Source organism: Macrosteles quadrilineatus, unplaced genomic scaffold (assembly GCF_028750875.1).
Source record: "Macrosteles quadrilineatus isolate MER2022 unplaced genomic scaffold, UCM_ALF_1.0 Scaffold_7__1_contigs__length_78375512, whole genome shotgun sequence".
NCBI lineage: Eukaryota > Metazoa > Arthropoda > Insecta > Hemiptera > Cicadellidae > Macrosteles > Macrosteles quadrilineatus.
Genome location: NW_026542600.1, coordinates 72,707,346 through 72,724,149, shown reverse-complemented (window position 1 = coordinate 72,724,149; position 16,804 = coordinate 72,707,346). Strand labels below are relative to the sequence as shown.

At 34.6% G+C, this 16,804-nt stretch overlaps 1 protein-coding gene across 1 annotated transcript in view; it reads right to left on the bottom strand.

Moving 5' to 3' along the window:
- Positions 1–16,804, bottom strand: part of LOC128997824 (protein timeless homolog) — a 96,613-nt gene that overhangs the window by 53,920 nt on the left and 25,889 nt on the right. The window contains exons 12-17 of the mRNA XM_054423565.1: positions 16,445–16,569; positions 15,099–15,249; positions 10,342–10,422; positions 8,841–8,947; positions 8,256–8,294; positions 5,955–6,030 (exon numbers count right to left, since the gene is read on the bottom strand). Coding sequence (XP_054279540.1) covers positions 5,955–6,030; positions 8,256–8,294; positions 8,841–8,947; positions 10,342–10,422; positions 15,099–15,249; positions 16,445–16,569 — 579 coding nt within the window. The remainder of the gene's footprint in view (positions 1–5,954; positions 6,031–8,255; positions 8,295–8,840; positions 8,948–10,341; positions 10,423–15,098; positions 15,250–16,444; positions 16,570–16,804) is intronic.

The window sequence follows — 16,804 nt, the reverse complement described above, 5'->3', positions numbered from 1 at the left end:
TATTGGGAATTTGACCTAATGCAACAGCAGTTTTAATATAACGAAATAAGATAAAATATAAGTTCAGTTTCGCTGAGTCAACAGTGCCGGAAGGTCAAAAGTATAATCTGTTAAAAACAGCGATAGTCCTCTCGACGCATGACTTCAATAATTTCGTGTTTTGGTCTACTTAAAGTTGTGCTAAAATTTTGAAAATTGGCACAGAGCTTCTTGGTTAGTCCTACTCGATGACTATTTTGTTGGAACTTTAAACTATTTACCGATCTAACTAATAAAAATTGATATGTATGGTGAAATAGTTTTAAATCGTGATTTCTAGCATGAAAAAGTTAGCATGCAAGATTTTTTTTGTTTTTGGGTTAAGGAGGTTTTGTCTGTGGCAAAGTTGTAGCCAAAAGTGTGATGCGTAAAATATATTTTTTTGAATTTTTTACAATCAGTGGTTCAATAGATAACTTGGGTTGAAGAGGACGGCAAATTTAACATTTCGCAACGCATGGAAAGAACTACATCGTACGATGCAACTGCTGAGTGGACTTTTAATTTACAGTTCTAAGTACAAGAAAAAGATGAATATACAGATCACCAGTACATTCATATTATTTATAAAACATCTTTCTGTATTACCAGCTTACATTTTTCACTTATAAGAATACATCATAAACAGGGTGTTAAAAATAAGCGGAGAGATACTTTACCTAGTAATTCCTTGTGTCAAAATAAACAGAAAATGAAGGATAACATTTTTTCCAAAATTGTTTCGTTAACCAGATATCCGCCATTTTGTATTTTTTACATACAAATATTTATCTTTACACTTTTCCAACCGATGTTTATGAAACTTGGTATGTATCCAACTTGGTATGTAGGTAGGAGAGACCCATGTTATAAAAAAAGATTCATCTCGATTCACCCTAAAATTTCAAAATTTAACTTTTAACTACAATATAATATACTTTACTACACCACAATATTTACGTATCACCATAAATCTTTAATAAAATAAAACGTTCACATTTTTAAAATCCAAAGTAAATCAATATAATCATATAATCAATATAAAAAAGTGCACTAGTACTTACTAGTGTCCAATAACAATTTGATGGATTTAACCAAAACCTTTTCTATTTAACTTATTTTCAGCTGTTAAATTTCAAACGATACGTTTTAGCTACATCATTAACATTATTATCATCATCATCGTTTGAGTTTGGGTTTGCGGCAATGTATTTTTATAATTAAAACCTTTAATTTGATACCTACCAAACTTGACCTCTGCTGCTATTAATTGACTATATGGACTATTAATTAACAGCTGTGTCTAAGGATTACGTCGGCCTTAGTCACTAACAGGACAACAAGATCGCTCCACTCATCACACACTCAACTCCATTCATACTTGGCTTAAAATGCATACATTTGTATGGTCGCCATTTTAAAAACAGGTAAAATAGTATTAAAATTATATAAGAATTTTGTCTTAGTCTTTGTGGTCCATCCCCCTTAAGGGATTAAACAGTGATAATAGCTTAAGACAGTAGATATTTATGGCTATTATATTATTGATATACCAAGTTTCACTACTTTATCTATATTGTTAAAAAAAATATAGCCAATCCAGGACTACGCCAACACGAAATTTTTCCGTTGAACTCCTCCGAATTTCTTAGGTGATTTTGACCATTCATGTCTCATTAGAAAGAGCGTGTCACGTACATTTGCAAACCAACCTTACATTTTTAAACCCCTTGGGCTCAGCCCCAGCGGCTCATGTTATGAACCCATGCTATGCCTATGAAGAACATATTGATTTATTTATATTAGGATCAGCCCAGTTAATTGCTGTTATGCAATTCAAGGAAATAATGTAGGTTACATTATTAACATGTTACTGATTTGTTTCAAATACTATATTTACTATTTCTATTTGGGTTTGCAGGATAATTTGATCCATTTTACCAAACAATAAAATTAATGGACAAAGTACTATATTTCATGAGCTATCATTGAAAGGACCGATTGAAGTCCTCATCGACCAAAATAATGCCTACTAAAGCAATTAAAATTGAGACGAACATGTAATGCACGAAATCAGGTGGTTCTTAAGTATGTGAAAAAATGTATCGCTATTCAAAAACAGACGGAAAACTTGTAACCATATTCTTGACAACGGGTGTAACCATGTAACATGGCTACATTATCAATGACAAACGTGGACACCTTATACGAGTGTGAGTACGTCCGAAAACAGAGTAAGTCCGAAAACAACTCTAAAAAACAATAAGCAATAAATTGCAAGAACCATTGCTTATATCATTGGGTACGGTATACACGTATCCACTGACGTGTATACTCAATGCTTATATCGAACTGTTATATGTACATCGTGAGTTGTTCCATTAGTTGTTTCATTTAGTTGTGTGTCCATTAGTATAGTAGTTTAGTTGACTCTTTTAAAGTCGGCGAAAATTGTGACTGTTATTACCCTTGAAATAATGTTTGTGAAGTACTTTGCAATTCTATCAATGCTTATAGAATCATACGATTACAATTTTCTGGTTAGAATATGTCGCATAGAGTGGTGACTAATGTATCTTTTTGGTTTGCTTGTAAAACAGGATTAACAGAGATTTTCCATCGACTTAAACAATACAATACTCCCAAATTGTTCATTGCAATAACAAAATATCACACAGTTTGATGAATATTTGTGTGTAAGTAAACCACATACAGTACACCTTTATTTTATCTATTTTACCTTTTATTTTTCCAAGACTTTATAGAAAATCACGCATTACGTGATCAGTGAAGAAAAGGCTGTATCCCATGTGTTTTATAGGTAAAGAAGACAAGGGCGCTCCTAGACATATATTTTGGGGGGTGGTCACTGGGGGCCTGGGGGGTATGGAATACCCCCCCCAAAAAGGAGGGGGTCTTGGGGTTCCCCCCAGGAAAAATATACAAATAAATAAATATAGGCTATACAGGGTGATCAACTCAAGGAGGCCACCATTGGGATATCGGAAACGGTAAAAATTAGAGAAAACTTAAAATGGAAGACATTCCTTTATTTTTTGTGGCAGTTTAAAATATGATTTTAGTCGTTTGAAATTCAGCCGCCATTTTCCAAAATGGCGGCCAAATTTGAAATTTCTTATCGAACACCCTATATTTTATAATGTTTTCGGACATAATAGGCAATTTTAAAACTTTTTTATCCTTGACATTTTTTCGATAAACCCACTCGTTTAGGAGTTACAGCCTATGGAAAAATGACTTGCGGTTTACATATTAAATCATGTAGCTCCTAAACAAGTAAGTTTAAAGCAAAAATACGAGGAGTAAAAAAGTCTTACAATTGCATCCACATTCCAAAAAGACCATAAAATTAATTAAAAATTTAAATTATATTTAAAAAAATGGCGGCAAACTTGAAAAGTGGAAAACTTTTTATTTTATAGTCTTTAAGGAATGAAGATGCAATTCTAAGACTAATTTACTTTTTGCAATTTTGCTCTAAACTTACTCGTTTAGGAGCTACATGATGTAAAATGTACACCGGAAGTCATTTTTCCATAGGCTGTACTCCTAAACGAGTGGGTTTATCGAAAAAGTGTCAAGGCTAAAAAAGTTTTTAAATTGCATATTCTACCCGAAAACATGATAAAAAAACTAAAATCATATTTTTAACTGCCACAAAAAATAAAGGAATGTCCCCCATTTAATGTTTTCTCTAATTCTTACCGTTTCCGACTTCCCAATGGTGGCCTCCTTGAGTTGATCACCCTGTATATATGAATTTGAACGGATGGTGTTTTTGGCCTCTAGGAACCTCAAAACGAAAAATTAAATCGGTCCCGGGTCCAGGTGTTACCATAAGTACTACGGTAATAGCTTATTCCCTATATGGGAAATTCGCCAAAAACCTAATAGTTATATAGAACAATATTACATTCAACCAGCTGTTAGTTAAAACAAATTATATGGGACTAAAACAAATCGATGATTACAAAGATTCCTTTAAAAAATAATTTGAACATCCTACTATTTTTCTATGCAAATTTAAATAATCTGCCATTCTCATACCTAGGAATTGAATGTATCAATGGTCAGCATTACACATAGTATAAATAAGTCAACTCTAAATATGTCTTTAAATTTGTTTCCAAATGCTGAATTTGTGTCACAAATGCTGAATGTTTACAGCTGTTATGCTAAGCAAATTATATTGTACTAAAAGCTGGCTTAGAAGGTTAGCGTTGGCTACTAGACTTTAAAAAAATTAAAACTTAATTTCTAAAAAACTGGGACCCTTAATTATAATTAAGGCTTTGACATTCCCTAGTTCTCAAAATTATCTTTCTTTCAACACAAAAATAATGAAAATCCGTCGACTGGTTGATTCAGAATGTGAAAAAACCATATTTACGTTTTAATAATATATATGATAGTTTGGACAGGTTTCAACCCTTCCGAGGCGTAATACATTTACACAGTTTATGTGTAGACTACATTATAACTTATAAAATAGTTCTAAAATTAAATGGATCTCCTTTTACAAACGTATATAATAACCAGAAATTTTCAGATCGTCCTTGCGTGTATTTTATGCCACAAATTTTGACGAAAGGCTTTTCATTACATAAACTATACCTATTTACAGTGTTGACCAAACAGTTGGCAAGAAGCATTAATAGATAAGCTATGTACCAAATATGATAATTTTAGCTCTATTCTAATTATGACAAAACACGAAGTAACTAAAAGCAAGTTTTGTTGGTGTAGTAAGCGTTGCAGGAGGTCTACTTTACACTGAATCGACGTTCACTTTTATTGCTTTTGATCTTCCGGCACTGTTGACTCAGCGAAACTGAACTTGTATTTTACCGTATTTCGTTATATTAAAACTGCTGTTGCATTAGGTCAAATTCCCAATAAGTCAATTGCTTTAACATAGACCACGTTTTTAGCTCGGACTGTACTATTTGACTTACTGGGACTTTTGATCTACAGACACTGCAAACATTGTAGTTTTTGACCTAGCGGCACAGGTATAAATTATTTGATCTTCCGGGACTGTTGACTTTCAGCAACATTCCCGTCTTGCCAATTTCAGAAACGTACGTTTAAGAGGCAGTTTTTGTGTTACTGACAAAGAATCTTTCATACATGAAGTACAAGTATTTTAGAGTGATTTACAAGGCTTTGAAAACAAAACAGGACAAGCTATTGCACAGGAAATGATGGAGGGAAATTAAACAAAATTAAGTCTAATTCTGTTTTTCCATACAAATAAAACAAAAATGTCAATCACAGGACAAAATAAATCCTATTTTATCACATAAATTTGGTGGTTAATTTTATTAAATAATGTACTGAGATGTTATTGGTTTTTGTCTGAAGAGCACAAATAAATTAAAAACTCATGGGCCAAAGTCAAAGATTCAATTTTAATGTGCATCTCTTTCAACCCCGTGCATGGTCAAAAACCCCCATTTTTGGGATTATAGTCTCAGAATGGAAAGGCCTACAAATGATTTTTCAAACCACATAAAGTCCTCGGGAAGACTCACCTGACATCAGCGTCTGACCTTGCTTGACTTAGAATGAACTATGTATTTTTTTCTGATCGTGGACCTTGTTCATGATCATCTTCAGACATTATTTTCTTTGAGTTTGTTTTCACGAACTGTTGATGAAACATTATACTTGGCAAATTTAATGCTGTTGGTTGAACTGTTATGAATGATTATGGAAATTCTAGATCCTATCAAGAAATTCATCCCTTTTTCCATGGTCACAAGAATTCATGCATAATTCAGAACAAAAAAAAATCTATTTGATACCTCTGGTCACCAAAGGAGCCACTCACCGTGGGGACTATAAATCTTAACTTAATTTAGATGATTTTGAATAGATAAATCATTATGAATTTAGTGAGCATGTGACAATACCTTCCAAGAAAGTCAGTAAACTTGAAGACTGTGTCAGGTATTTCGATGTTTTGGGCCTCAGACTCTTCATCATCCGCTAAAATAAAGTATATTAGTCAAGACGAGTTTACGATAAGGTTCAAGTAGAATTCAACTTTAAAGTAGTGATGACTCAAAACTGAAACGTTGGACAAGTTTTGGATTCTAGATGTGATAAGATGAAAATGTCAACATTTTTTTATTTTCAGTCAAAACCATTGATTGAAACTGCTTTTGGTATGAATCAAATAAATACTATACTAGGTAAGACACAGCCTGCAACCCAGTGAATAGGGTACATTCAACAAATAACTAAAGATAAATCTCGATAATTATTTTATTTATAATATTTCTACATATCAAACATCAGCTGTATTGTCCAATTCCACCAAAAGTGGAGGCTGTGCTAAAATATGGCAGATATATTTTGTGGATTAGTATGAGTAAGATGTAGAATTAAGGTGTCGAAAAGACCATCATTGAGACCACCGTTTTACTATGGGGCCTACTATACTAAAATAACATTGTTTTTCCTGATAAAAATTCAAACTAGTTTTTATATTCAATTGATAATGTAAACTCTTACCTTAGCAATCCTTATTGTGGTTGTCCGAACAAATTATTAATTTGGTATTAACATTAACTTAAAAAATATTAAAAATATTATAAAATATTAACTTGTAGGCATTGTTTTCGGACAACCACAATAAGGATTGCTAAGGTAAGAGTTTACATTATCAATTGATTATATAAGCAATCCAGAGGCTAAAATTATTGATAGTTTTTATAGCTTATAATTTTTTTTTATTTACAAAAATTATAGACCAAACACACTATATCAGCATAATAAAGCAGAGAGGACTACAAAGTAGTGTAGTTTGAAACATGGCACCAACAGCTCAATTACAGGTAGTTCCAGCTAAGCTGGCACTTGACCGATCGAGAGAAATTCTCTACTAACATACGTCAAAAACATTGTCTGCAGTCATGCGGGTTAGTATGTTGAACTCTTTCACTTTTATAAAATGTCTGCAATACAAATTATTAATAAATTTAAGCTTACCCATTTTTAATTACAAACAATATGCTTTACACTAAAAAGACACACATCCAAAAACCACTTTGATGCTAGCAAAGCTGACGACTTACTAATAAAGCAGAGTGTTTAGGAATTTCCCTGGGTTTTCATAACAATACCACACCGTATTAGTCATCTCCTATTAGTTTAATATGATGTTAGTCATCGTTTGGAGGCGCCAACCCCGTGAGCCAGCAGTGGAATGTTTGAAGAAAGATCTTTGCCTCCTTGTAGGCGTATTTCCAGGAATTTATTTTAGGAATTAAGGAATTAGGAATTAATTTGTAGACAAATTCCAGGCATTATTTGTAAATACTTTTCATGAGATAAGTATAAACTATTTACAGTAGACGTTCGCTAATCCGGCACCTCGGGGACTTTGAAAATGCCAGATCACTGTAGGTTTTATAAAACAGCCATTATTGCGAGACTAATGAAAATAGACGCTCTTTAGCATCTGCTAATCGCTCCCCCAACCCCACCGATCGCTACAAATGTTTGCCAGTGGCTATCAACTATGCTGTAAACTATCAATGTTTGCTGATTGCTAAATACAAATCAAATCAAATTCTCTTTATCCATTCACAGTACACGTTATTATACAATGAATAGCGTCAAATAAATATAAAGATGCATTATGCCTTACTTATCGCTTAAACAATTATTATCGTTACAAAACTAACGTTAAGCTTGAGAAGACTAATATTAAAATAAGTCTTTTTTTAAACATCAAAACAATTTGACTCTATTTTTATTTTAGGTAAATTAAATAAGAATTGTATGCCAACGAAACTGCATTTAATAATAATAATAATAATAATAATAAAATGCCTTTATTTGAAAAAACAGTTTTGCAATTTCTGCTAAAAAAAACTTTAATGATGTTCACCACCCATGCTTGCTGGTGGTTCACCAACTCCATCAATCGCTCTCAACTCTACCAAACCACTAATAAGGCTTAAAAAAGCATTAAAAACTTTTTTTGAACCAATGCCAGATCTTCAAAAGTGCCAAACCATCAGATACCGGATCAGCGGCTTTTACTGTACTATACTAAGTTTGAGCTTATTAACAATTGAATATAATATCCAGATATCCGGACACCCCTAATTTATAAATGTCTGAGAAAACAAAATTACATCAAATATAAGCATATAATAATAAATTATGTTGCAAATAAACTAATATTGTTGTTGAACATTTACCTTCCTCGTCTGTGGTGTTATCGGAGGGAATTGCAGCTTCTGTAAAATAATATGGAGTTAAACCAAACAATATCTAATATAAACATGATGTGAAAACACAGTCATTATTGCCTAGAAATTTATTTTCCACCCCCTCACTATTACTAGAATTAGGGAATGTAAGTAATATTGTTGTAATACTGTACTTTTGTTTTGTTTACATCTGTATTCTGTACTGTATCAGAATTCCATGTAGCCTACAGTAAACACCTCAAAATCGGCCTGACACCTTGAGACTAAGCAAAAACACGATCAATCTTAGGACTCAACTAAATCAGACCAGTAGAGTACACCGTTTATCAACAGATGCCCACAGATAGAGTTTGGCGAGGAAAGCTAAAGTTGTAAGCTGCCAGATAAAAATTGTATCCTTCATTCGGATAAGTGATCATAAAAAAAGGGCCAGACAACCCGAGGCCAAGTAGAGGAGATACTGTAATTTGACCTTGCCACATCACTCAATAAATTTACTCATTCTCATTAAGACATGTAAAACAAATAATTACCATTAACAGTAAGGATTATTTGTAGTTGAGTTTTACGAACCTGGAAGTTCACCGAGATCGGTAAAGAATATTTCTCGCATCACCAAAAACTCTTCATCGGGGCCCATGTCAGCCTGACCAAAACTGTTATTTTCTGGCCAATAGATTCTGAAACCAAATTTATCTTGTTGAGTCATTAGTCAACTTAGAGGTAAATAAACTCAAGGATTTCTGACAACAGATTTTAATATTAACATTTAAGTGTAACAATGTAGATAAATACTGGTTTACTAAGGTAGCACTGATCTTTTGATTAATTGTGATAAAAATGATTCCCTGATTAAAATGTTGGAATTTGTTTTCGTGTAAAAAAATGCACATGGGTCTGTTGAGACAAGGTTGGTTATTGGTAAAAATCATTACATTAATTTCAACGGATGCCTAGCCTAGATCATACGTTTCAGAGAAATCCTCTAGGGGCAGCAGCGATCAGGGCGATTCTACTCGGCGTTACCACTGGGTGGTGGTGGAGGTGGCACCGATAGTATGCATTCTTGAATCTTCATTGGGTGTAGATCAACCAACCGAAAGTTGGTCGGAATGAGTTGAGGGAGAAGATTGGTGGGGGTTCTATTGTTCGGCTGGTAAGGATTTTGTTTGCAAAATCATGCAACAACGCCGAAAGAAAGTTTAAAACGTCCAATAGAGCCGAAATAATTTAAAGCGTTGCGATTCGGCAGTGTTGGATTTATTTTGATTTCGGAGCTATTGGAATGATTCTAAATTCGGTACTCTGACAAATTTTTAGTGTTCATTCAATAGTGTTGGATTTTGAAATAAATATTTCGGCTCTGTTACTCAAACATCTCTTTCGGTGCTATTGGAATTTAAAATCCAACGTCAAACGTGACATTTGGCAAATTTTGAATAAAAACTTGGCACTATTGGATTCGGTTATATGGCACCTTCTCCTTCAATAATATTGAAATGCCCTTTTGCCTATTTAATTGTTTCAGAGACGAGATTTTTTCCTGATGAAGGGTATATTTTGTCATTTTCATTCCTAAAAATGACGATTGTGCAAAACGATCTGCACGTGACTTGCTTGTATGAAGGTTTTTGATCAAGCCATTCCAGAGGTCACAATTGTTTTTTGGTTTTAAATTTTCTTTTCATTTCTTTAAGTATTGAAACCTAATTTGTTTGGCCGCACACAAAACAGAATATTCACTACTAGGCTATTTACCTTCCAAGAATCTGAGGAGGTTTCCAGAAATGCTTAGCATCACACCCTACGATGTAAAATTTTATATTTAAGATTTTTACATCTGTTATGACAAACACCAAAAATTGCTTTACTCAAGAGTAGGCTAAAGAGAATAAGGGAATTTACCTACCTGAATTGACCTTCAAAACTATGTAAAACTTTAGGTATTTAAAATCATGTTAAACAACAACTAATCATTTGTTTATTAATACTTGTTAAGTAAGTTTTCAAAAAAGGAAGTTATGCTGGCACACCCTGTAATATCAGTATTCTTAGCCTTAAACTTAGGACGTACCTTGCTTCTCTTATCATTCCAATAGACTTTTCCAGATTTCCTGCCATTAACTCCGCCTTTATACTCTTCATAAACTTGATCCTAGAAAAAAATAAACAACCAATAGTTGATCTTATCTAAAACAAATGTAATTCATGTCCACGGGACTAACTTTTCAAAGCTCTAGTATAATTCCTGTATTTTCTTCTAATGTGATTGGAATTTGCAATCCAATGGGGGTATCTTCGCGCCAGCGCTAGCAACGCTTAAAGCTGCAACAAACGGTTGTTAAAGACACTTGCGAACACCGTTCACGCATGACATCACGCATCAAGGAAACAGCTGCCACTCTATTTGTCAAAAATGTTACTACCACGCAAACTTTTACATTGTATACAGTTTTTTTAGCTTGCTAATAACTTTTACAAAGGTTGCCTTTCTTATTTCAGTAGCAATATTAACTTAAGACAGAGTGTCCCCACTTTGAAGAACACTCCATGAGCTGTAAAAATTTATACCTTGCAAATTTTGTATAAAGATATAAACAAAATACCCCTGCTGCAGCAAACCTGCAGACTAGACCAATTTATATTTGCTTGATTGGATTTAAGTAAAGTCAAAGTATGTAACAAGAGTTCTCATTGGTCGAGAGGCAATGCTGCACTACCATGTCAGCCAATCGACATTTGTGTTTCACGTGAGCAAATGACGCTTGCTTTGACGTCCTTTTATGTGTTTCTGGTGTGGGAAGGGTATCGATATATATCGAGATCCGATATGTTGGACGTGTTTTTAAAACAGTATAAAACTAGGTTACAAGTTTAAAACAGTGTGATTTTGCTGTGTCTCCCAAAGACCTAGATTTGGCTTTCAATTAATGTCAGTGAACTAATTCTTGAGCTATGGCTTCATGATATTGTAATAAAAACATAGATTTCTTTCGATTATATCAATATGAATATTTTTGGGTCAAAACATTGATTGTTCCGATCCATCGTTGCCACCCCATCACGGAGGTTATAGTGACTTCGTAAGGGCCAGGACAACCTGATTTGTTGCAGGACAAACTGATGGAGTTTGTGTTTGGTGATGATGGCGCCAATATTCCGCATCAGTTTGAAAAAATTACCATGAGAAGGGTGCTCTTGTCGTAACTTGTGGTAATTCTGAAACAACTGACTGGCTAAAGAGGGTGGCACCGAAGCTAGCGCTAGGAAGTGAGGGGAGTATGGAGGTCATTGTAGCAGACTACAAGAATCTGTTGCGCACGACTAAAGTGCTCCTTCGCACTGACAGGCGTTTGGCCAAGGTTGAAGCCTCTAAAGTGCTTGTTCAGATTGAGCGGCAAAATCCTGGTGTCACGACAAAGCACTGGCGCGTCATTGGTGGGAAGAGGAAGGGGAAGGATGATCATCAGATTCTTGTTCTTGCTATTGATGAAATGAATGAGCAGGTTCTGAAAGATCGTGGTTGGATTATCTATCTGGGCCTGGGGAAACTACAGCTCAGAGTTATCTCTGGTGCTCCCTCTGATGACCCAGGTCCTCCAAGTGAACCTACAACACAGTAAGGCTGCCACGGCTGTGTTCTGTCTGAGCACGGTTAAGCAGTCCTTAGATTTTGCTTTGATCAGGGTGTCTACTACATTCTGGATAAAAAATTCATGGACAATTCCCGTACATTTAAGGACACTTTGCCGTAACCTTTGTCGGTGTCATTAGGCCTACCGAATAATTTTTCTGATTTGTCAAACTGTATTAATCTTGTTATTCACTGTAGTTGTACCAGAGAGAAAAGTAAATAATAATAGATATGAGTTAAACATTACAAAATAGAAATTTATTGAAAGTAAACAAACATAGGCCTACCTATACTTTAGGTAAAGCTTTTATAGTGTAACAGAGAAACGCAATCGTTGTCTCCTGCGATAGCGACAAATATCTCCATCCGTCACGTAAACTTCATAACATAGCTTATCCGATCCAGGACGATTAATTTGGCATGATTTGCCCTGGCACAACGTTAGCTTCTTGATTACTTTTGAAAAAAAATCTTTAATGCATATTGTTACTCAATTCTTAGTACAAAATCAATGTATGGTAAGCAGCTATTAATAAGCAATAAGCACAAAGTAAGATTATTGTATTTTCATTTTCAAAGTTAATATCGACACATAGCAATCATTAGTTGTTTATCTTAGGCTCAATTACATTTTCTTAATATATTTTACAGCTCTTTCAAGAATCAAAATACCCAGGCCTAAACTTTATTATTTAGGAGGGCCTATATAAACTGAGTAACAAACAATGAGGTTATAATAGCAGCAAAGTCACTATCATCATTCTAATTCATAAGATTTTGATTGCTAAAAGCATACAACTCAATAAATAAATATATGGGAAACAAAAAACATTGAAACCTGAATAGCCAACAATATAAGACACAGATGATACAGAAAATGCAATGACATAATTTGAAAAAAAAGCAGGCCTACATAGTGATAAAACATTAATGCAAACAACAATGCTTGTGGTTTTGTCAATTGAAAGATAAAATGTCTATAAAAAAGGGGTTAACTTACAAAATAAGACTGTAGATTATTTACATGTTTAATATGAAACCATAAACAGTTTTATGGCACTAGGCACTGGCCACGGCAAATTGAATCTTCAAGCCGAAAGTACAAGTAAGAAGTGAAATTTAACAGCCATTATAAAGGTATTATTTTCACATAAAATAGGTTTGGGATCTAATAATAATTACCCTAGTAATAAAAAAAGAAGTTGTAAAGGAATAAAAGTGATACAACTTTTATGAGCTAGCTGCTGAGTCAACAGTTCTTGGAAGTACTTGACTTGACACTTGATTGTCGTGATAAAATATTAATGGGTTTGAGATTGTTAATGGGATTTTTATTGCATAATTACTCTAGTAATAAATTATGAAAATGTAAACAAACATCTGATAAACCTTTTATGTGCTCCTAACCAACTAGCGATCAATAAAATTATGGCCCACTAAAAATTTAAGGACATAGTCTGGCATTTAAGGACAATTCCCGTACATTTCATGGCCAGTAAAAATTTAAGTACAATTCCCGGTTTTCCCGGATTTCCCGGTTGGTAGACACCCTGTTTGATTCAGGAACCCTGGGTCAATAATTTTAGAATTGCGGGGATTGGAACTATTAAGGGTAGCATCATCTCTGCATCTGTCCCACACCCTAGAACTTGCATTTGGGTTAAAGAGGGGCTAAAATGTAATCCAGTTCTTGAGCTTTGTTCGAGGGACGTAACAGTAATTAAGACTGTATGTACTAAATCTAACATAAAACTCCTGCTGGCCTCTGTTTACATGCCACAGGGCGACGATGGATTGTTCCCATCGGCCGAGGTTAGAAGATTGGCCGACCTCGCACACGAGTCTGGATCCGAACTCGTGATAGGCTGCGACTCCAATGCCCATAATACGGCCTGGGGATGCAGGGACACTAACAACCGAGGTAGGCCACTTCTGGAGTACATAGCTTCTTGCGGCCTACTTGTTGCAAACGTAGGCTCAGAACCAACTTTTTTAAGCAGGATAGGCCAATCAGTAATTGATCTTACCCTGTGTTCAGCGGGTATGGCTGACAGGATTATTTGTCTGGTCAGTGTCCCTTGAGCCATCCCTGTCTGATCATAGGCACATTGTCTTCAGGTTGGGGAATTTCTGCGGCGAGGTTCGCTTGTTCAGGAGCCCAGGTAAAACTGACTGGGCATCCTTCAGAGCTGATCTTTGGGGCAGGATTGCCTCAGATCTGAACACAAATGTTGATTTTTTAACAATTTTAAACCAAACTCGACTCGAAACTGCCGAGTTCAAAGATAAGCTCGATTTTCAAGGCCGTACTCGATTCAAACTCAAAATCTCGATTATTCGCACATCTCTAGCAGAAACCTGTCTGCTGGAACAAGCTTAGGGACTTCGACGAACTTAAAAAATATTTAAGAGTTTTAAAAAGTCCTAATACAAGCTATGAAACGTTAATTCGGAAAGTATGTCACTAACTGCAATACTCTACTAAATTGGTTGGTTAAAACGTATGGCTAGTTCTGGGAGTCAGGCCTAGCCTCCAAACTTCAGCTAAAATATACCAACTAAAAACTGGTAAAGCAATGTACAAAAACCTAAATGGTTTATTACAAAGCTCACCCAAACAATGTAGATTATTATCTAACCGAAACACTTCACTTTAGCTTGAAGAACTTCAGCTTCACGAACTTAACAATTTTACACAAGTTGACAAAACACTACCAAACGAAAACGAACGAACGAATGCCGGGCATCAGAATGACAATTCTTCACTCTTCTATGTTCACCTCCGTCACAATTCGAGACGAAAGTTAAATCACTCGCTGATTGGTCAATGAGTTACAGAAACAAAAAAGTGGCAGAGAAGGGAGGCGCATGACAGCTTCAAAAAGCTTTATAGCCGTGTAACCCCAAGGAAGGTGGCTCTGCCGCCTTATTTTGTCCTACAGCCCGTCCTCAAACATAGTCAAACAATCAAACAACCAACTGACACTGACGTCGTCTGCGGTCTTGGAATTAGAGGTTAGGTATGATGTCAGTTTAGTGTTGCGACTAAGCTTCTCCAACAGCCAACATCTGGCTGTTTAAGTTTCGTGGTCTAACCGTTATTTTACCCAGGGGGTTATTTTAAATGTGTAGGGACACATTTAGCCCGTTACATATTATACTACTTTAAAATTATTGAGTATAGTGTGTCAACTTACTTTTCCTCTTCCATGGGGGAGCCCGAGAGAAATGGTATTTCATCGAGTGGAATTTCAATATCGGTCACAAGCAGTGCCGATAACTCCGGACCAATTTTCTCCCAGGCGGAGTCTAGGTTGACTTTGACTGGAGCAGTCTTCTTAGATTGTTCTGCACAAACATTAAATAACTTCTTTAACATCTTTGAGAATTGAAAAAGTAAATGTAGATGCCCAACAGAGTTCTTCAATTTGTTGATCATGACTACTGACTGGAAATAAAAAGGCTACAGTAGACTCTCAGTAATCCGGCAGATATAGGACCGTGGTACTGCCGGATTAGTGAAAATGCCGGATTACTGACTGTTATCAATAAAAACAATTAAAATGCAATCAAAACACATCTCCAAATCGCGATAGAAAACCGCTATTGCCGCGATCGGCCATGACGACGATGACATTTCGGTAGTCGTGGAAGACTAAAAAATTATTATTATGATTATTGATTATTATTAATTATTATTAATGATTATTGATGATTATTAATGATTATTAATTATTAATTGAAGATCAACATATTCTCAATTATCAGACTAGGAACAGAAGGGATTTCCAGTTTCCTATTCGTAGATTAAGTTCCTTTGAAAAGTTGCCTCAGAATTTTGGAAAAAATGTATATAATAAGTTACCAAACAAGATAAAGAATATTGATAATGCTCAGTTTAAGTTTAAGACAGAAGTTCAGTCCCTGCTTCTAAACAAAGTATTTTATTGTATTAAAGATTTCTTATGTGACACTTTGTAATATGATGTAAATATGAATATAAAATTAAGGAATTTGATTAAGTTATTGGCCAAAAGAATTGTATTATGTATATATTTTGCTTTTAGTTTTTAAGATGTTGACATGTCACCTGTTTTACCAGCTGTGCTGGAGGGGAAAATGTTTTGTGACAAATAAAGAATTTTAATCTGAATCTAGCTAAAAACAATATGGATGTAAGGTAACACAATTAACAACTCGACAGAATATAACCTACACTTTACCATCCTAATCTAACTGAACTTCAAAACATTTAATGCAGCCACGAATCCGCATAAACCCTGACCTGCCCTTCCCTCATGCCTAAATAAGATCAGTGTTAATTTTTTTAACTAAAATAGCAAAGACTGCTCTCAGACTATAAAGTATAGTAATGATTTCCCTGAGCAAAGCTCAGTCCCTATGTAGTTCTGTTCAAAATATTGTAAAAAAACACTTTGCAAGTTTCATCAAACATTTCCTTATGACCAACTTAATTAGTCCATTAGGTCAAAGAGTTTTCGTTATCTTGCTTCAGTGTTTTACGGTACTAAATTTCACTTACTTTTCTTTTTTGACGTTTTCTTCACAGGCTTTCCCTGAACGATCATAGTTTTGTGAATTTTGCTGAATCTCTCCAGCATTTTCAGGACGAGATGGGTGGTTTCTACTAGATCCTTTAAGTAAAGCCTGAAAATGTTTTTGATGGTTACAACTTTTATAAAACAGACAATTTATAGGTCTTATAAGTATTTATAAAATAGTCATTAAACTTGTTTGATATAATTCTGAGATTAGTAACAACATTATTTGTCCCCTTTAACATTATATTTTTTTATGTGCTTTTATTGTTTATTATCTACTTCTGAATTGATAATACTCCAAATAGATTTTTGCACATTTTCCGATTTTTAAAATTTTGAGT